Source organism: Somniosus microcephalus, chromosome 13 (assembly GCF_052327205.1).
Source record: "Somniosus microcephalus isolate GS21.2 chromosome 13, FLI_Smic_1.0, whole genome shotgun sequence".
In the NCBI taxonomy this organism is placed as follows: domain Eukaryota; kingdom Metazoa; phylum Chordata; class Chondrichthyes; order Squaliformes; family Somniosidae; genus Somniosus; species Somniosus microcephalus.
The window spans coordinates 198188760-198209756 of NC_140999.1; the positions used below are offsets into that span (position 1 = coordinate 198188760).

General features: G+C 48.0%; 1 protein-coding gene across 4 annotated transcripts in view; it reads right to left on the bottom strand.

The window, feature by feature from the left end:
• LOC147108967 (short transient receptor potential channel 4-associated protein-like) overlaps nucleotides 1-20997 on the bottom strand; it is a 102060-nt gene that overhangs the window by 65389 nt on the left and 15674 nt on the right. For 3 of the 4 annotated variants that reach the window (XM_086005963.1, XM_086005962.1, XM_086005965.1), the window contains exons 3-5: nucleotides 12276-12392; nucleotides 5473-5530; nucleotides 3383-3444 (exon numbers count right to left, since the gene is read on the bottom strand). In XM_086005963.1, the coding sequence (XP_085862089.1) occupies nucleotides 3383-3444; nucleotides 5473-5530; nucleotides 12276-12392 (237 nt within the window). The remainder of the gene's footprint in view (nucleotides 1-3382; nucleotides 3445-5472; nucleotides 5531-12275; nucleotides 12393-20997) is intronic. The other variant, XM_086005964.1, reaches the window with a different exon arrangement.

Below are 20997 nucleotides of genomic sequence, written 5' to 3' on the forward strand. Positions count from 1 at the left end.
GCACTGTCGGAGGGGCAGTACTGAGGGAGTGCTGCACTGTCGGAGGGGCAGTACTGAGGGAGTGCTGCACTGTCGGAGGGTCAGTACTGAGGCAGTGCTGCACTGTCGGAGGGGCAGTACTGAGGGAGCGCTGCACTGTCAGAGGGGCAGTACTGAGGGAGTGCTGCACTGTCGGAGGGGCAGTACTGAGGGAGCGCCGCACTGTCGGAGGGGCTGTACTGAGGGAGTGCCGCACTGTCGGAGGGTCAGTACTGAGGCAGTGCTGCACTGTCGGAGGGGCAGTACTGAGGGAGCGCTGCACTGTCAGAGGGGCAGTACTGAGGGAGTGCTGCACTGTCAGAGGGGCAGTACTGAGGGAGTGCTGCACTGTCGGAGGGGCAGTACTGAGGGAGCGCCGCACTGTCGGAGGGGCAGTACTGAGGGAGTGCTGCACTGTCAGAGGGGCAGTCCTGAGGGAGTGCTGCACTGTCAGAGGGGCAGTACTGAAGATGCACTGCACTGCCGTAGGTGCCATCTTTCAGATGAGATATTAAACTGATATTTCAAGTATACGTAAAAGATCCATAGCATTATTGGAAGAGGAGCAGGGGGGTTTTCCCCGGTATCCTGGCCAATACTTATCCCACAACCAACATCACATAAGAACATAAGAAACAGGAGCAGGAGTTGGCCTTCCAGCCCCTCGAGCCTGCGCCGCCATTCAATAAGATCATGGCTGATCCGATCTTGGCCTCAACTCCACTTTTTTGTCTGTTCCCCAAACCTTAGACACCCCTTTAGTTCAAAAATCTGTCTGTCGATCTCAGCCTTGAATATATTCAATGACTCCGCCTCCACAGCTCTCTGGGGTAGAGAATTCCAAAGATTCACAACCCTCAGAAGAAATTCCTCCTCATCTCCGTCTTAAATGGGCGACCCCTTATTCTGAAACTATGCCCCTTAGTTCTAGATTCCCCCACTAGGGGAAACATCTTCTCAGCATCCTCCCTCCCTTTTGCCTCTTTATTTTCCACTATTATTGGGATGCTTTTAGTGTCTTCTACCGTGACGACAGATACAATATATTTGTTCAAAATCTCTGTCATTTAAGAACATAAGAAATAGGAGCAGGAGTCGGCCATACAGCCCCCTCAAGCCTGCTCTGCCATTCAATAAGATCATTGCTGATCATTGAACTCAACTCCACTTTCCCGCCTGATCTCCATATCCTTTGATTCCTCAAGAGTCCAAAAATCTATCGATCTCAGCCTTGAACATACTCAAAGACTCAACCTTCACAGCCCTCTGGGGCAGAGAATTCTAAAGATTCGCTATGATCTTATTGAATGGCGGAGCAGGCTCGAGGGGCCATATGGCTTACTCCTGCTATTTCTTATGTTCTTATTCACAACCCTCTGAGTGAAGAAATTCCTCCTCATCTTGATCTTAAATGGCCGACCCTTATCCTGAGACTATGCCCCCTAGTTCTAGACACTCCTGCCATGGGAAACAACCTCTCAGCATCTACCCTGTCAATCCCTTTCAGAATCTTGTATGTTTCAATGAGATCACCTCTCATTCTTCTAAACTCCAGGGATTATAGGCCCATTCCACACAATCTCTTATCATAGGACAGCCCTTATCCCAGGAATCAATTTAGTGAACCTTCATTGCAGCACCTCCAAGGCAAGTATATCTTTCCTTAGATAAGGAGACCAAAACTGTGCACAGTACTCCAGGTGTGGTACATGTTTCCCATTATTAATTCCCCAGTCTCATCCTCTAAGGGACCAAGGTTTACTTTAGCTACTTTCTTTCTTTTTATATACTTGTAGAAGCTCTTACTGTCAGTTTTTATATCTCTTGCTAGTTTACTGTCAATCTATTTTCTCCCTCTTTATTATTTTTTTAGTCATCCTTTGCAAGTTTCTAAAATTTCCCAATCCTCTGGCCTACCACTAATCTTCACAACATTGTATGCCTTTTCTTTCAATTTGATACCATCCTTAACTTCCTTTGTTAGCCACAGATGGTTCATCCTTCTCGTAGTCTTTCTTTCTCATTGGAATATATCTTTGTTGAGAGTTATAAAATACCTCCTTAAAAGTTTGCCACTGCTTATCTACCGTCTTACCTTTTAATCTATTTTCCCAGTCTACTTTAGCCAATTCTGTCTTCATAAACTTAAATAAAGGCAATTACAAGGGTAAGACAGTAGTTTCAGACCCAAGTGTCTCACCCTCAAACTGAATGCAAAATTCTATCATGTTATGATCACTCTTCTCTAGAGGATCTTTTACTATGAGATCATTAATTAATCCTGTCTCATTACACATTACCAGATCTAAAATAGCCTGTTCCCTGGTTGGTTCCACAACGTATTGTTCTAAGAAACTGTCTTGAATACACTATGAACTCGTCCTCAAGGCTACCTTTACCAATTTGATTTGTCCAATCTATATGAAGATTTAAATCGCCCACGATTATTGCAGTACCTTTCTTACAAGCCCCCATTATTTCTTGATTTATACTCTGTCCCACAGTGTAGTTGTTAGGGGGCCTATAGACTACTCCCACCAGTGACTTCTTTCCCTTATTATTTCTTATCTCCACCCAAACTGATTCTACACCTTGATCCTCCGAGCCAAGATCATTTCTCACTACTATACTGATCTCATCCTTTATTAACAGAGCTATCCCACTATAACATATCATCTGGTCATTGCTGATGGTGGGACTTTGCTGTGCACAAATTGGCTGCCACATTTCCTATATTACACTTCAAAAGTACTTCATTGGCTGTGAAGTAACTTGGGACGCTCCAAGGCCATGAAAGGGGCGATATAAACGAGGGCACAGATTTAAAGTGATTGGCAAATGAAGTGGAGGCGACACAAGGAAAAATGCAACAAATAGTTAGAATTTGGAATGCCTGAAAGGGTGGTGGAAACAGATTCAATAGTAGCTTTCAAAAGGGAATTGGATAAATACTTGAAGGGGAAAAAAATTGCAGGGATATGGGGAAAGAGTGGGACTAACTCTTCTAAAGAGCCAGCACAGATTTGATGGGCTGAATGGCCTCCTTCGTTGCTGTAATATTCTATGATTCCAAGTTATTTCCATCTTACTTTGCAGAGGAACTTGCTGTGTACAACCAGTACCTCAGGTGCCTACACAAAAGTAGGTGCCCTACTTACACCAGATCCCAGCTGCTCTGTGCATTGAACCACAAGCCAAATTGGAGTATTTCTTCAGCTCATCCACAACACTCAAAAAAGCACCTGTTGAAGAAGAATCTGTATCTTTGTTTAAAACTAGTATATTTACATCTGACCAACCCTGACTTACGAGACCTCTAACTGCTCTTTGTAATGTTGCAGCTACAGAAGGCACACCTACTCACACTTACACAGATACACGTGTTGTATAATATGCTTAGGCAATCCTTTATCAAGTCTTCACTCACTGCAAGACAAAAAATATGCCATTAGATTTAGCAAACCCAGCTTCCATTTTAACTTGCAACATTTAAATTACAAGTGCTTTCTTTTGTAAAACCAGACAAAAAGCATCTTGGAAAAAGTTTAATTTGTTCATGTTACTGAAAGCTTTGCCATTTTCTGAGAACTCCCACACGCTGTTTCAGACTCACGGTTGTAGGGCTGCAACACATTACAACAGGATATCCCATTAAAAAGTTAATGGAAAGAGGGCAGAGAAACAAACAGCCCTCAGTAAAGTGATGCAGCAGTGCTCCCATTAGAATACGAGGAAAAATATTAGGAAGCAAAGGAACAGGAGTCGGTTATTCAGCCCCTCAAGCCTGTTCCACCATTTAATGAGATCATGGCTGATCTGTACCTCAACCCGATTTACCAGTCTTTGCTCCATATCCCTCAATACCCTTACCCAACAAAAATCTATCAATCTTAGTCTTGAAAATTTCAATTGACCCAGCATCCACAGCCTTTAGGGGGTTTCCACCATCCTCTGTGTGAAAAAACATTTCCCAATTTCACTACCAAACGGCCTGGCTCTAATTTTAAGGTTCTGCCCCCTTGTTCTGGTCTCCCCCCACCAGAGGAAACAGTTTCCCTCTATCTACCCGATCAAATCCCTTTACCATTTTAAACAACTTGATTCGATCACCTCTCAACCTTCGAAACCCAAGGGAATACCAGACAGATTTATACAAGCTGTCCTCAATTTAAGCTTTTAAGTCCCAGTTTCATTCTGGTGAATCTGCGCTGCACGCCCTGTTAGCGGATTTCCCTTGATTACAATCGCATCAAAGGTTTGTTAGTCCTGCAACAATAACCGCCACGTGATTCAGGCTCGAATGGTTCAAACAACAAACTTTAATATGCACTGACTAATAACTGTATTGTACAACTGTACGACAGTATTACAGTAAATGACAAACAATTAATACAACCTGCTTTCTCCACGAAGTCCAAACTGATCAGCCTTGGAATCTTCCTGGGTTACCATTAAGGTGGAAGGACATCCGACTGTCCACGACAGCGCTCTAACTTTTGGAGGGGCCAGGTTCCACCGTTAAACTATTCGGCTACCTTGGGCTGCATGTACTAATATCAGTATCCCGCCAAGCTGACGTCAGGCTCAACTGTTTACGCAATGTCCTAATTGTTATTGTTCTCTCCTCTTATCTGTAAGTGTCTGGTTCTTTATATGTTATAATACTGGTCCACAATATGGCCTTGCATGTTAGGTTGTGGGTCACCTAGCAACCAGTCCCTTATCTAGGTATAGCATGTTCTGGAACAAAGCAAGTGGAGATACCCCGACCATTTGGGCCACTTTAAAATATTCTAACACCCTCCAAGGCCAATATAGCCCTCCTGAGGTGTGGTGCCCAAAACCGAACACAGTACTCCATATGGGATCTGACCAGTACAGATCCCTGAGGAACACCACTTGTCACATCTTGCCACTCAGAGTCTATTCCCTTTATCTCTACTTTTTGTCTCCGACTGCTCAACCAATTTTCAACCCATGTCCTAAGGTTACCTCCAATTCCATGTGCTCACATTTCTGCTAATATAAGGCAACCAGCCTGAGTTCCAAGTTCAATGTGCATCAACCAGGATGACCATTTTCTACATAAAGCTCACTTGCTGAGTTCAAATCCATAATCTAATTCAAACAAAAATACATTTTTGTGACATTCTTCCTTTATTGAGACCTTCCTGGGCCACACCTCGATGGTGGCTAATAGGACATGTGAGCGACATGCTCCAATATTGCTCACATCTGCCATCAGGAGGTGGTGATCACAACCCAGTGAAAGCTCTCCCCTGATCTCTACCTACCCTACATCTCCCCCCAAGGAAGCACCTTGCCTCTGCTTGATGCCTCCTCACAGCAGCATGGCGCAAAATAACTTTTAGCAAGCGCACCACTGGTGGATGATGTCTTGATTAGTGGGTCTGAAATTCATTAAGCATTAGAAATGTTTAATACTCTACTCACTTTTCTGCTTCTTTTTCTGTGGCGCAAGTGTTGGCCGCATAAGGATTTCAACTAAAAGCTGTAAAAGTGGAAAAAAAGCATGGAACACATCAAAATACAGGCTTTTAAATCTTCTCACTGGTCTAGAGAAAAAAAGACCTTTTTTTAGCAGGGGTATTCTGTGGGCTAAAACAGACTTGGTTATAACATCTGATCTTTGCGCAGCAGCCTGCATATGTTGCGAGGTTAAAGGTGCTATATAAAGGCCAAAACACTCACTTTGTTCCAATACATCAAACCTTTGCGGTTGGACACCCACAGAAAGCTGGAGCTACCACTCCTGATGGATATTTAGTGACCCCTGTAGAAAGCATATGCATGTATGTGTGAAGAGAGAGAGTGGGATAGCGAGCGGGTGCGAAAGAGAGATAGCCAGCGTGAGAGAAAAGTAGAAAAAATATCAGGTGAGGACACAATTGAGATCAGCCCCGACGTCCTTCAAGCTGGCGAGCGAGAGAAAGCACCAGAGGTGAGACGGGTGAGGGGGCGGGCAGGCCAGAGAGAGAGAGAGAGAGAGCGAGAGAGAGAGAGGGGGGGGGGGGGCGGGCAGGCCAGAGAGAAAGAGGGGGGGGGGGGCAGGCCAGAGAGAGAGAGAGAGAGAGAGAGAGAGAGAGAGGGGGGCGAGTGAACCAGAGAGAGAGAGAGAGAGAGAGGGGGGGGGGGGGGGCGAGTGAACCAGAGAGAGAGAGAGGGGGGGCGAGTGAAACAGAGAGAGAGAGAGAGAGAGAGAGGGGGGGGGCGAGTGAACCAGAGAGCGAGGAGAGAGAGAGAGAGAGAGAGGGAGGGCGAGTGAACCAGAGAGAGAGAGAGAGAGAGAGAGAGAGAGCGAGAGAGGGGGGGGGGCGAGTGAACCAGAGAGAGAGAAAGAGAGAGGGGGGGGGGGGGGCGGGCAGGCCAGAGAGAGGGCGAGCGGGCCATAGAAACATAGAAGATAGGAGCAGGAGTTGGCCATTCGGCCCCTCGAGCCTGCTCCGCAATTCAATGCGATCATGGCTGATCATCCAATTTCAGTACCCGGTCCCTGCTTTCTCCCCATACCCCTTCATCCCTTTAGCCTTAAGAACCATATCCAACTCCTTCTTGAATATATTTAATGTATTGCCCTCTACTGCCTTCTGTGGTAGAGAATTCCACAGGTTCACCACTCTCTGGGTGAAGAAATTCCTCCTCATTTCTGTCCTAAATGGCCTACCCCTTATCCTTAGACTGTGACCCCTGGTTCTGGGCTCCACGACCATCAGGAACATCCTTCCTGCATCTAGCCTGTCCAGTCCTGTCAGAATTTTATAAGTTTCAATGAGATCCCCTCTCATTCTTCTAAACTCCAGCGAGTACAAGCCCAATCGTCCCAATCTCTCCTCATACGTCATTCCTGCCATCCCAGGTATCAGCCTGGTGAATCTTCGCTGAACTCCTATCCATGGCAAAAACATCCTTCCTCAGATAAGGCGACCAATACTCCACACAATACTCAAGATGTGGTCTCACCAAGGCCCTGTACAACTGCAGCAAGACATCCTTGTTCCTGTACTCAAACCCTCTCGCTACGAAGGCCAACATACCATTTACCTTCTTAACCGCCTGCTGCACCTGCATGCTTACCTTCAGCGACTGGTGCACAAGGACACCTAGGTCTCGTTGCACTTCCCCTTCTCCCAATCTATTGCCATTCAGATAATAATCTGCCTTCCTGTTTTTGCCACCGAAGTGGATAACCTCACATTTATCCACATTATATTGCATCTGCCATGCTCCTGCCCAATCACCCAACCTGTCCAAATCATCCTGGAGTTTCTCGGCATCCTCCTCACAGCACACACGCCCACCCAGCTTTGTGCCGTCTGCAAACTTGGAGATATTACATCTAGTTCCCTTGTCTAGATCATTAATATATATTGTGAATAGCTGGGGTCCAAGGACCGATCCCTGCGGTACCCCACTAGTCACTGCCTGCCACTCGGAAAAAGACCCGTTTATTCCAACTCTTTGCTTTCTGTCTGCCAACCAGTTCTCTATCCAAGTCAATACCTTGCCCCCAATCCCATGTGCCTTAACTTTACATGCTAATCTCTTATACGGGACCTTATCGAAAGCCTTCTGAAAGTCCAAATACACCACATCCACGGGTTCTCCCTTATCTATTTTACTAGTTACATCCTCAAAAAATTCCAGTAGATTAGTCAAGCACGATTTACCTTTTGTAAAATCCATGTTGACTTTGTCCAATCCTGTCACTGTTTTCCAAGTGCTCTGCTATCACATCTTTTATAATGGACTCTAGCATTTTCCCCACTACCGATGTCAGGCTTACCGGTCTGTAATTCCCCATTTTCTCTCTACCACCTTTTTTGAATAGTGGGGTAACATTAGCTATCCTCCAATCCATGGGTACTGTTCCAGATTCCATCGAATGTTGAGAGAGGGCGCGGGCAGGCCAGAGAGAGAGAGGGGGGGGCGAGCGGGCCAGAGAGAGAGAGAGAGAGAGGGGGCGAGAGAGCGAGAGACGGGGCAAGCGGGCCAGAGAGAGAGAGAGAGAGAGAGAGAGAGAGAGGGGGGGGAGCAGGCCAGAGAGAGAGAGGGGGCGAGCGGGCCAGAGAGAGAGAGAGAGGGGGGGGCGAGCAGGCCAGAGAGGGGGGGGCGAGCGGGCCAGAGAGAGGGGGCGAGTGGGCCAGAGAGAGAGAGATATAGAGAGATATATAGACAGAGAGAGAGAGAGAGAGGGCGAGCGGGCCAGAGAGAGAGTGAGCGAGAGAGAAGGGGGGCAAGCGGGCCAGAGAGAGAGCGAGCGAGAGGGGGGCGAGCGGGCCAGAGAAAGAGAGAGGGGGGCAGGCGAGCCAGAGAGAGGGAGGGAGGGGGGGGCGGGCCAGAGAGAGTGAGACCGAGGGAGGGGGCGGGCCAGAGAGAGAGAGAGAGAGAGAGTGAGTGATAGGGGGCGAGCGGGCCAGAGAGAGAGGGGGCGAGCGGACTAGAGAGAGGGGGCGAGCGGACTAGAGAGGGGGCGAGCGGACTAGAGAGAGGGGGCGAGCGGACTAGAGAGAGGGGGCGAGCGGACTAGAGAGAGGGGGCGAGCGGACTAGAGAGAGGGGGCGAGCGGGCCAGAGAGAGAGAGGGCGCGAGTGGGCCAGAGAAAGAGAGGGGGCGAGCGGGCCAGAGAGAAAGAGAGAGGGGGCGAGCGGACGAGAGAGAGGGGGCGAGCAGACGAGAGAGAGGGGGCGAGCGGACGAGAGAGAGGGGCGAGCGGACAAGTGAGAGAGGGGGCGAGCGGACGAGAGAGAGGGGGGCGAGCGGACGAGAGAGTGTGGGGGCGAGCGGACGAGAGAGATAGAGAGGGGGAGGGGGGCCAGCGGCCGAGAGGGGGCGAGCGGCCGAGAGAGAAAGAGCGCAAGAGCGGGCCAGGGCGGGGGGGGCGCGCGCGAGCAAGAGCGGGCCAGGGCGGGGGCGCGCGCGTGCAAGAGCTGGCCAGGGCGGGGGGCGCGCGCAAGAGCGGGCCAGGGAGCGCGCGAGCAAGAGCGGGCCAGGGCGCGCGCGAGCAAGAGCGGGCCAGGGCGCGGGCCGAGGCGCGCCCGGGGGCCGCGCGCCCGGGGGCGAGGGGGGCGCGCGCCCGGGGGCAAGCGCCCGGGGGCGAGGGCGCGCGCCCGGGGGCGAGGGGGGGGCGCGCGCCCGGGGGCGAGCGCGCGCCCGGGGGTGAGGGGGGGGCGCGCGCCAACGGGCGAGGGGGGGCGCGCCAACGGGCGAGGGGGGCGCGCCAACGGGCGAGGGGGGCGCGCCAACGGGCGAGGGGGGCGCGCCAACGGGCGAGTGTGGGCGCGCCAACGGGCGAGTGTGGGCGCGCCAACGGGCGAGGGGGGGCGCGCCAACGGGCGAGGGGGGGCGCCAACGGGCGAGGGGGCGCGCCAACGGGCGAGGGGGGCGCGCCAACGGGCGAGGGGGGCGCGCCAGCGGGCGAGGGGGGGCGCGCCAGCGGGCGAGAGGGGGAGCGCGCCAGCGGGCGAGAGGGGGAGCGCGCCAGCGGGCGAGAGGGGGAGCGCGCCAGCGGGCGAGAGGGGGAGCGCGCCAGCGGGCGAGAGGGGGAGCGCGCGCCAGCGGGCGAGAGGGGGAGCGCGCGCCAGCGGGCGAGAGGGGGAGCGCGCGCCAGCGGGCGAGAGGGGGAGCGCGCCAGCGGGCGAGAGGGGGAGCGCGCCAGCGGGCGAGAGGGGGAGCGCGCCAGCGGGCGAGCGCGCCAGCGGGCGAGCGCGCCAGCGGGCGAGAGGGGGAGCGCGCCAGCGGGCGAGAGGGGGAGCGCGCCAGCGGGCGAGAGGGGGAGCGCGCCAGCGGGCGAGAGCGCCAGCGGGGGAGCGCGCCAACGGGGGAGCGCGCCAACGGGGGAGCGCGCCAACGGGTGAGAGAGGGAGCGCGCCAACGGGCGAGAGAGGGAGCGCGCCAACGGGCGAGAGAGGGAGCGCGCCAACGGGCGAGAGAGGGAGCGCGGCAACGGGCGAGAGAGGGAGCGGAGCGCGCCAACGGGCGAGAGAGCGGCGCGTGCGAGCAACGGGCGAGAGAGCGGAGCGCGCCAACGGGCGAGAGAGCGGCGCGTGCGAGCAACAGAGAGAGAGCGCGTGAACGGGCGAGAGAGCGAGCGAGCAGTTGAGAGAGAGACGGCGCGCGCAAGCGAGAGCAAAAGGAGGCAAAAAAACTCAGGTGAGGACACGATTGAGGGCGGCGCTGACGTCCTTCACTCTGGGACAGTTTGCTCACAGTCACTGCCCAGGCTCACAGATGAGGAATGGTCATGTTATACCAGAGGGCTGTTGGTGCCATAACCAACCAGAGCCAGTGCCTTTCAAGCATGGGCGAATACCGGGGGGAAATTTATTCTAACTTCTGTCGAAGTACTTTAGATCTTTCTTAAACTGCAGCAGGGATCTCACATCCAGAGGTCTTGTATATTTGATTAGTGGCTTGGCTGTCACACTATTTCCACCTTGCTATCATTATTAGCTTTCACTTCTATCATATAAAAATACAAAAAGTTACATGGAGACGGCAGAAGCATTTGAAGGAATTATTGCAACATCCATCATAAAAAGCCTGAGAATTTAATACAAGAATCATTGTAAACACGCAAAGATGTTTCCAACGCAAGAGCCACCAGTAGTCTCTGCAGTCAGCTTATGTCCCCAAAACATTCTGCCCTCAATCTTTACAAACAATTCTACTTTGAGTACAGAGGTCATGAAATGGCAGCTAGCGCTGTACTATTACCACCACTTCATGGTACCTATCTCGTGCAAAAGCAGGCACAGAGAGGACTCAATAGAAATGTATTTTTGTCTGTTTGATTACAGATTTGAACTCATTAGTAGTGACAGCACATAGGGGCGAATAACTTGGCGTGTAACAGCACATTGATCACAGACAGCGAGCGGGGAACTATGGGTCTACAGCTCAGACCAACTCACTGGCTTGTCAGGCTTGCAATGAACTCAACTGAACGATGCGAGACTCAATGTTTAGAATCCAAGTCACACTTTCAACCTCATCATTGTTGTTAGGATAAAATTTGGTTTAAGGGATATAAAGGGGTCCTCAATATTCGACCGGTATAAAACTATCTGAAAGGTACCATTTAGTCTTGTTAGCTGGAAAATGAAACGCAAAGCACCATGGGATACTTGGCTATATTAACTCTTTTTAAACTAACAAGTAGATGACCAAGGACATTCCAACGCTCCGCTCGTAAATTACTCTGAGTACATGTTTGGAGGAGGCCTCTTGAAAGAGATAAGGCACAAAGGCACATTGATGAGACCTTTGCAGACAGGTCTTAGAGAATAGTCAGCTGGCCCTTTTTGACTAGGGCTTTGTTCGTGCTGAAGATGCCTACCTCCCTATTTTTGATAACAAGAATAAGAGATAAGCTCATGAATGCGAAGTTAGAATGATGCTTTTGCAGCCCATAAACTTTTTACTGATGTATTCAGGGGGTACTCGAGTTCGAAGGACAGGCTTAGTAGTTGATTGATTAACCATGTAAACCAATGAAGTATCAATATTCCCATGTATGCACCCCATTAGTAAGAAGTGGGTGTTGTCCAATAAGCTGTATTGTCACTTTTCTCTGAGAACGGTGCCTCTAGCTGGGGGTGGCTGAGGTGGTTCTCCCGTGTGCACTCGTAATAAAACTATTGATCTGGGTAACACCTGAGTCTGTTAGTTCTGTTTTACCATCCAGATTTTCCTCGCTTACAATTGTAAAATACAACTTTGAAAGGAAGTTAAAAAAGACATCCTCGGTGCATTAATTTGTTAGATACTGGTCTAAACAAAGCAAAGATTCAACTCACTCAGGAGAACTGTCTCACTTAAAAAAAATAACAAGGGTTTGATCAATACTATTGCATGGGGGGAAAGTAGCTAATGACTAATGGAAGCCCTCCGCCCTTACCATGCAAGATTCTGCTTCCAGCGAAAGAAAATCCTTTGCTTGTCCAGCTGTGCTCCAGTCGTGCACTCGGTTTATTATATGGTAACAAACATAATTTCCAGATGTTGGGTGCCATTGTGCAGCAATGGAATATTTTGCAATTTTACATGAAGCATCACCGAGTCAGGCTTCTCATGAGAAATTGACATCCTTTTCGTCTTATCCGTCTCACCCACCAACCACCCTCCCACTTGCCTCCTCTTCTCCTCCCCTCCCACACAAAGGATTTCAGAAAATATATTTTCTTCACATCTTGAATAACCTCTACTGTATCTTCAAAGCATTTTAGTGCAGTACTTACATCTACTCCACCGAACAGATCGAAAATGTGCGTGTTGGGAAATTTGGACTCCTGGGCACCTTTCCCATCCTCGGTCACAAATGCCATTGCCTCCATTGAGAGGAGTGGCGCAATCTCCTACACACAAGGGGGTGAAGAGGAAACAATCAATACCTCAATAGACCAAATCTCAGGCAGCACAATGCCTTCACTCCAACCTGGCTCCATGGGCCCAATTACTTGCTGCTCATTGGGGACTACATGGGATAATAAAAGCCTAATATCTGCTTAGCGTATAGACCAAAATGTTTCTTCTTTCAGATTCTGACTGATCCATTGTGTATTTCCAGCATTTTCCATCTGTTTCAGAGTTCCAGAACCTTTGTTTTCTCGATTCCTACGATAATCCATAGGTTGCTGAGCAACAATACAAAATGTGGTGAGAAATCCAAGCAGGGGTGGCAGCACCAGGCTTGGCCAGGGGCCTCCAACAGGCCAAGTTTCCTGAAGGACATGGAGGGAGGTAATGTGTTCATCCCCTTACTCAGCAATCCTCTCCCTCCACTCAATTCAATCAAACAGCTACTCGGCAGCCAGGAGAGAATATAAAGCAGATTTGGCAAGCAGATGTAAAGTAATTGGGGGAAGGTTTAGAGGGGATTTGAGGGGAAATTTCTTCACCCAGAGGGTTGTGGGGGTCTGGAACTCACTGCCCGAAAGGGTGGTAGAGGCAGGAACCCTAACCACATTTAAAATGTACTGGGATGTGCACTTGGGATGCTCTAACCTGCAGGGCTACGGACCAAGAGCTGGGAAGTGGGATTAGGCTGGATAGCTCTTTGTTGGCTGGTGCAGACACGATGGGCCGAAATGGCCTCCTTCCGTGCTGTAACTTTCTATGATTCTATGTTAGCAGAGAGAGTTGGTGTAGAGAGCATCATCCAAGAGAGCCAAAATTCTTTACTTCCATCAGAAATTCTCAACAGCTGATCAAACGTTTATAATATGAACATTTAAAAGATTCAGAGCTGGGAGTGGAGGGGTGAAGACATCTCAGAGGAGTTGCCGAGGTACAAGAAATACTTAATGGCCCAGTAATTCCGGGCACAACGCGTGAGTACGGACGGGGTACTCACGCGTGTGCCCAGAGGAATTGCCGGTTTTCAGCATGCACAGCGCATGCGCTGAAAACCAGCATTTCCTGTCCTCTGACCCAAGGGGTTAAGAGGCAGAACGCGCGCGACTGCACAGGCAGCACGTGCGCAGTAAAATTCCTTTTTTCCCCCCCCCAGAGTTGCGTGTGTGTAAAGGCCTCCGGTCTTTACGCGTGGAAAAACAAGACGTAAGTATTTAGTTTTTCAGCTAAGTGGGCTTTTAGTACAATGTAGAATTTTTTTTTCCACAGGTTTGTTATTTTTAAAGAATTTACAGGATGGTAAGTTTAGTTTTAGACCCTATTTTTTAAAAATGTATTTTTTTCAAAAAATTGATTAATTGTTTAAAACATTTTTAAAAACTGATTTATAGTTAATATAATCAGTGGGATGTTTTTTTAAATTTTATTTAAAGTTAAAGCAGTGTTTTGGCAGCCCATACTTTTCATGAGTTTGACAGCTCTTACTGCCAAACTCATGAATGAGTTTCCCCTCCCCTGATTGGCTGCACAGTGCTCACCTGATCCCAGCCGGCACATCGCACTAACTACGCCGCTGGATCAGGTAAGCACTGCGCGCCGACATCTGAACCGGGCCTGTGACAGGAAATGCAAGCAGGCCCGGGCTTCAGATGTCGGCGTGCAGGGTGAGTGCACATCGGGGGCTTGCACGCGCGGCAAGCACCCGATCCTAATTTCAGGGCCAATAGGATTGGGCAAGTAAATGCAAAATAATTTCCAGAAATGCCAAGCGGGGCAGGTTCAAGGTGTGAGGGGTGTATTTAGGACATATCAGGAAGTATTTCTTGGCACAGGTCAGCCCTAGAACAGGTGGTCAGGAAGGGCGGCTGAGACCACAGCAGCTGGACACTAACAGGAAGACAGCAGCGTTGACAATCGGAAATAAAATCTCATTAGCTGAAGGGCTTTCTTCATCCAAATCTATCTTGTGATTTAAAATCCAACCACCTGGGCTGCAATTAAACATTTAGATCGAAACAAATAATGCCAAAAATAGTATTTTGAAAACTCAACTCTTGTAAACAAAAAGATTTAAATATGTAAAATAAGATGGCTTATCTTGAAACATATTAATGGTGGCAGTAAATGATTCAGCAGCTTGAATGCTAAAAGAGAACCCGACATTTGTCTCTTGCTCTCATTAGCACTATATCTGAATTGGGCTGGGAGGGGAGCACAGAATTTGCAGCGTACACTCCAGGGCACTGCACCATCACAGTGACACCTGCCTAGGCAGCAAAATCCTCCATAATCGGAATTTTCAGATGGTAAGGTTCAGTCATTACATCCAAAAATAATTCTGAGCTGGACTAATCACATTTTTGTGATCATCATGTCTTAATGTTTTCACTGAATCTGTATTAGGAATACTGGTGCTGCAGAATTAAACATTTTTCAATATCAAAGAAGCCTGCAGAACTGTGCATTATAAAGTTTGCAGATGATATGAAACTTGGCAACGTGGTAGATCGTGATGAGGATAGTTATAGGCTTCAGGATGACAGACAGGATGGTGAAATGGGCAGAAGCATGGAGTTCAATGCGGAGAAGTGTGAAGTGATGCACTTCGGGCGGATTAATATGGAAAGACAGTGTACTGTAAATGGCACGATTTTGAAAAGTGTAGATGAGCAGAGAGACCAACTTTATAAATCACTGGTTAGGCCTCAGCTGGAGTATTGTGCACAATTCTGGGCCCCACACTTCAGGAAAGATGCAAAGCCATTAGAAAGGGTACAGAGGAGGGACTTCAGTTATGAGGAGAGGTTGGAAAATTAGGACTCTTCTCTTTGGAACAGAGGTTAAAAAGTGACCTAATAGAGGTTTTCAAGGTGATGAGAAGTTTCGATAGAGTAAACAGGGAAAAACTATTCCCTAGGCGAGTGGGTCAATAACCAGAGGTCATAGATTTAAAATCATTGGTAAAAGATCTAGAGGGGAGAGGAGGAGAAATGTTTTCCACTCGGAGTTGTCGGGATCTGGAACGCTCTACCTGAAAAGGTGGTGGAAGCTGATTCCATAAATAATTTTAAAAGGGAGTTGGACAGGGACTTGAGGATGAGCAACTTACAAGGTTATGGACAAAAAACAGGGATGTGGGACTAAACACGACGGCTCTTTCAAAGAGCCAGCACAGGCACGACGGGCCGAATGGCCTTCTGTGCTGCAAGTTTCTATGGTTCTATAACAATTGTGCTCCCTGGAGCGTTCCTACTCAGTAACGTTAGAGTAAAGGAAAATTTGATACAGTTGACATTATCAATGGATTTGAGAAGTTGTAATTAGATTTTCTGCTGTACACACTACTCCAGAATCAAGAGGTATAAAATCTAGCTACAGAAAACTGAAGCAAATTGGCAATTCAGTCAGATGTTCAGCAGCAAAATAGCCATCGTGTAGAATAAACTGTCAGCACTGGAGGCTGTTTCACCACAAGAGGTGATGGAGGGGACAGTGTGTGTGGAGGATTCATCTTGGATTGCTACCAAACCCATCCACTCAGTACAACCTGGGATTTCTTGTTATAAAAATGATCTGTCATATTCACAGACGATAAAGATGACCATTCTCACTTTTTATTTGCCCATTTTCTTCACACAAAGGACACAACAAAGAGGATGTTCGGATACCAAGGTTCACAGTGGCCTTTTCCCATTTTTATACGCTTGTCCTTGCCTTAAGACAGCACGTAGCCTTCATAATGATGGTCGTGAAAGGTGCTATATAAATGCAAGTCTTTCATAATTTAACAATTCACACTACCGTGAGATAGTTGGAAAATGCCACATGCAGGGGTTTCAGCAGTGCTTGCGGATCTCATGTGCCACTACTGGAGCAATGAATGGTGTGGGATTAGGGAATCTCATTCCAGTGTAATGCACTGCCCACAGTAAACTCAATGGTGAGCCAAAGTAGTGAGGTTGTTAGGGTGAAAATTATATAGCTTAAAGCAGCAACATAAAGAGTTAAAGAATGTATTGTAAGAAGTGAACTTGTAAATAAGAAACAATGGCACAAGACAAAACAAACTCAGCATAAGACGGGGCAGGAATTAACTGTTTGTGTCTGCTCCCATTAAAACCATTGTGCTTGACATTATTGTTGAACAGTTATTGAATGTGGGAAACACTAAATATTTCACAATTATTCAGTGGTGCATCCTTCTGCAAACTATTTGCTGGAAGCCCTTTGGATGTATTAATGTAATTCTACTATTCTATAATGCAAAGTAGATGAATCAAAATTGTGTGTATTGATGAGTTACAGTAATTGGTAGCTGCAAAACTGCCCATTTTGTAATTAACTATTAAAAACCGCCCAGAGTTCCTGTGAGGGCAGGGGAGTTGTTGCTGGGGGAGCGTGATTGGTTGAAGACACCTGTGTGTAATATTTTGCTATAATGTATAAAAGAAGTTTCAATACCTTGTTGCTGGGGGAACGTGATTGGATGAACACATGTGTGTGAAGTTTCAATATCTTGTTGATGGGGGAACGTGATTGGATGAGGACAAGAGAATTGTTGCTGGGGGAACATAATTGGGTGAACACATTTGTGTGTAGTGTTTTGCCTGTATAAAAGAAGTTTGATATCACTGTAATGGTGAGAAGGTGATCACTAGACCGTGGGGTCGATGGCTCTTCTCCCAGAGTGCTCTGAACAATAAACTGTGTACTTTTACTTTAAGACAGACTCGAGTGAATCTATTTTTCACCAACAAATTGGCGTAGTCGGCAGGATGCTCCGGAACTGAAAGACCGCCCGCACCAGTGAACCCGGACGAGAAGTCAAATTTTGACCGTCCAGAAATTGAGTCATCTGGGGAGGCGGAGGAACAGTGCCGTAGCATCACGAATCAAGTAAAAGTCTGCAAAAGGTAGGAGAACACAGTTGTATGGTGTGAATTATATGAAATAGGGAACACTGTGTTGCGATAAAAGTCGTGAAGGAATGAATGGTACTTGACTGATCGACACGGACAAGGAGGATACCTGTCTCATCGATCCTAGCCTGAGCCGGAATTAAGAGGGCAATTGGGCCCCACGTGATGGCCAGGATTAAGTAGGCTGAGAGACTCAAAAGTATCCTAGGATCGTGAGGTCGAGGACTATATATGTGTCGAAACGTAGGAAAAAGGGTAAGAGTAGGTCCGAATTGAGATACAAACGCCAAAATTGTCTAACCAGAAATTGTTTCAGGAGTCGCAGACCAGCCCGAATAGAGGAACTCAGCCGAAGGTAAGTCTGAAGTTGGACTAGTTATGGCATCGGGGAAAGAAATAGAGTGGGGACTCCCTGGGTCTCTCTCGAGGTTCTATGCAGATGACCGGAAGGGTATGGTAGACAAGATGCGGAAGGACGGGTGGGACCCGTTTCAGACGCCAGACGCTCAGAGGGAGTGGTGGGATAAACAGAAACAAAAAAGAGGCAAAAAGGCGGGAGTCATTTTGGTAAATCAATTGGTATCAATGATACAAAAGAATAGCAAATTGCGCTGCAGATTGATGAGGCATAGAGAAAGGATAGAAGTATTGGAACAGGAAAATTAGTTCCTGAAAAATGGAACACAATGGAAAGATGGATATAGGATGGACAGGTCAGAACTTTGGAATTAAATAAATGTGGGACTATGCGCCGCAGGAAGGGGGGTTGAGGAAAGGCCCCCACCTTACAACAAGGTGGAAAGCCCAGAGCAAAAAGGGAATCAGGCTGCAGATTTAGCAGCAAGACAAGCCCTTGAACAAGAACTAGTTGAGGAGAGAGTGTCAAGCGTCCAGGTAGAACACATAGACATCAGTGAGTTGCACAAAGATGTCTCTGAAGGAGAAAGACAAGAGTGGCATCGCGCAGGGGGCAGGCCAGATTCCGGGGGAATCTGGCGAAAGGATGGAAAGGTGGTGGCTCTGACATGTATCCAACAGATACTCCTGGAATTGCACCATGGGGATACCCACACAGGAAGGGGAGCAATGATTGAGTTATTAAGTAAAGAATGGTGGTGGCCAGGTTTGGGAAAGGACGCGGCAAAGTACTGTCAACGGTGCCTGAGGTGTGCACAGTATAACCCAGGGCGACCGATAAAGATACGATTAGCCCACCAACCCCGACCACGGGGGCCATGGGAAAATATACAGATAGACTTCACGGGTCCACTTCCCACTTCCAGGGGACGAAAATATTGTTTGGTAATCATAGATCAATTCACCAGATGGGTTGAGGCGTTTGCGACTCGGGATTGTACAGCCACCACTGTAGCTAAAATCATGGCAGGAGTAGTAATTCCCAGATGGGGAGTGCCAGTACAGATCGATTCCGACCAAGGGACACATTTTACAGGAGCTGTAGTGAAAAAGATATGTGAATGGATGGGAATAAAACAAAAATTCCACATCCCCTATCATCCCCAAAGTTCCGGGATGGTGGAACGAATGAATCGAACTTTAAAAACAGCCCTAGCCAAGGCCCTAGGAGAAAGGCAGCAACAATGGGTAGATGTGTTGCCAGCCGTATTAATGAAGTTGCAGGCAATCCCGAATCAAATGACGGGCTTATCCCCGTACGAATTAATGACGGGAAGGGCAATGCGGCTTCCCCATGGACTAATAACTGGTGGGGAAGAGGTAGGCCCCCTCAAGGACAAAATCCGTAGATACGTATTGGAATTAAGTGACCAGTTGAAAGAAATGAGGCAACAAACTCGGGATCGGCAGGAGGAAAAGGACAAAGATTTGGAGTTAACTGCGCTCCCGTACATTCCTCCGGCGGGGACTAAGGTAATGGTTAAAAATCTACCTGAGAAACCCAAATTTGCACCAAAGTGGTCAGGGCCATACCAAATTCTAATTAGTGGGGATACGTGTGCTTGCATTGATATGAAGGGCATGGGACGATGGAAGCACTGGACGCAGTTGAAAGTCTATGACCCTTCATCAGCTTAGCAATGGCTACACCAGAACAGATACCCTTTACAGATAGCGAAGAATATATCAGGCAATACAAAGAATGGGAATGGACGATAGTACGAACATTGGTATGGATAATATGTATTATCCTAATGGGATACACCTTGGGATGCATCCTGAAGTACGTATGGGACCAATCCCGCCGACCCCAACTAGCCCCAAGACGGGAGGAAGTCCAAATGGTTATGTTCGAGGACTTAAGCTAATGATGATATTTTATCCATCCCCACAGGAGAATAGAATCTACAAGCAACAAACAGTTAGGGTTGGCGATATAGCCTTTGGGAAGTTGTTAACATAAAGTGATAAGAATTGTTCGATGTTAATGCAAGCGTAATGCGTGCGTGATTTCCGGTTCTTGTTAAAAAAAAAAAAAGGGGGACAACTGTTGTAATAATTGGGAAGGCTACCGGGGACAATATGTTTAGTAAGGAATTTGACTGGGGGAATATTCGTAGGCACTAGTCGGTGCGCGTATAATTTTGCAGTAACTGGTACTGCTGACAGGTTTCCCCTTTATACGTCCTCACAGTATTGTGGTTGTACACTGAAAGTCCCATACGCCAACCAGACAGGTACTTTCAACTACTCCCTGGTATCTGCAGGGTTTGATGTTGATAAAACCACCTCGTACAATGGGACATACTTTATTTGTGGCCACAAGGCACACCCCTGGTTGCCACGGGGCTGGACAGGATCATGTTACCTGGCATATGTGGTGCCATACATTTATCACTTGCCCTCTCTAGCGAATCATTATCATTATCGATCCAAAAGAGCTATTACTGAAACAGAACGATTCTTCGCGATCCTATTCCCCGGGTATGGAACGGCCAGGGCAATAAAAGAAATTCGGCTTGCAGCCTCGATTCTTGAGGAAGTAGCCAATGATACGGCTGAGTCACTGAGTAAAATTAACACCAAGATGGTGGCAATACGCAGTTGCCTTACAGAATATAATGGCTCTAGATTATCTGCTAGCGGAGAAGGGTGGAACGTGTGCCCTGATAGGATCTGAGTGTTGCACATACATTCCTGACAGTTCAGAAAATATAACTAATTTGGTCGAACATATTCGGAAGGAGGTGGGAAAAGACAACCACCTGAATCGACTCTGGAATTGGACAACCGGGTGGTTGGGATCAATCGGACCCTCATTGTTACATGGATTGATGTTGGTCTTTGTTATAATAATCCAAATGTACTGTGCATTCTTAGCGATAAAATGTTGTTGTGCCCAATTGGCAAAAGATGCTGTACCTGCCGCACCAGTCGGACAGGAGTATTGTAACGTTCGAGAGAGAGCTTTGTTTATTTAGGAGTACAAACAGTTAGATGGAAAATGCTTATGCGCAGGTAACGTTTGTATGAATATTTGTATAAGAAATGTCTTACAGATAGAGTAGGGTTCAACCAGTGGTTATGGCATAAGGCACAAGAAGAAACAGATAAACAGATGAAGAAGGAAACACGAACAAAAGGAGAAAATGGATATAAAAACATAGAAGATAGGAGCAGGAGTAGGCCATTCGGCCCTTCGAGCCTGCTCCGCCATCCAATGAGATCATGGCTGATCATCCAATTTCAGTACCGTCCCTGCCTTCTCCCC